Here is a 775-nt window from a genome sequence, read left to right as displayed (position 1 = left end):
CAATAGTGAGTTGGAGGAGTTGTAATAACTCTCCGATGAGGTCCTTTGTGCCTGTCAGCGCCGCCTCGCCGAGACGTCTGTATTAATGTAGTTTTTAAGAGCGCGACAACTTACACGTTCCCTCTCCGTCTGCGGCAGGGACAACTCCGCTATAACAGCTGGCTCGTTTGAAGGAGCTTCCCCTCTGCGCATAGGCGGCGCTGTGGAACTGTCGAGGGAAACGAAGAGCGATTTAGTTCCCTTCTTCATGGTCGTCTGCGTCGAGAATGAGACACGGTTTTGGGTCGAGCGTATTTTTTTCGTGATTTTTTTTTTTCTTTTATCACGTTCCTTGGAAAGGCTGCTCTGCTTCTTGAAAGCGGTCTCGGAGTGGCTGCCTTATCTGGGCCATCTTGCAGAATCGTAGTCTTGTAGAGTGGCGAACGAGAACAATGGATGCATGAAACTAAACCAGCGCGTCTTCTCCCCGCTTGCAGGGTCGGGCGACCGGCAGCCGGGCGGCACTATGGGTACGGACCAAGTTACAGTGGCAGCTCATGCAGCTTGGGGTGTTCGCTCAAAGACACGCCGGCAAGGTGCTCTTCGTGGCCCTCCTCGTCCTCGCCACCTTCTGCGTCGGCCTCAAGAGCGCGACGCTGCTCACCGACGTCCAGAGATTATGGGTTGAAGGTAAGTGGCTTGCGAGACCTACTTGTGTCTTCCTTTGGGATGCTCTCTTAGCTCCGTAATTATTTTTTATTGTTTTATGCTTTATAACCTCTATGATCCCCCCTCA

General features: G+C 52.5%; 1 protein-coding gene across 1 annotated transcript in view; it reads left to right on the top strand.

The window, feature by feature from the left end:
* The window catches only part of LOC119587126 (protein patched-like), a gene marked incomplete at its 3' end in the record, with an annotated part of 106,921 nt that overhangs the window by 7,904 nt on the left and 98,242 nt on the right, over positions 1-775 (top strand). The window contains 1 exon segment of the mRNA XM_037935877.1: positions 477-669. Within this exon segment, the coding sequence (XP_037791805.1) occupies positions 477-669 (193 nt within the window).

The sequence above is a fragment of the Penaeus monodon genome, chromosome 22 (genome assembly GCF_015228065.2).
Source record: "Penaeus monodon isolate SGIC_2016 chromosome 22, NSTDA_Pmon_1, whole genome shotgun sequence".
Lineage (NCBI taxonomy): Eukaryota > Metazoa > Arthropoda > Malacostraca > Decapoda > Penaeidae > Penaeus > Penaeus monodon.
This window is presented reverse-complemented; position numbering and strand designations above follow the sequence as displayed.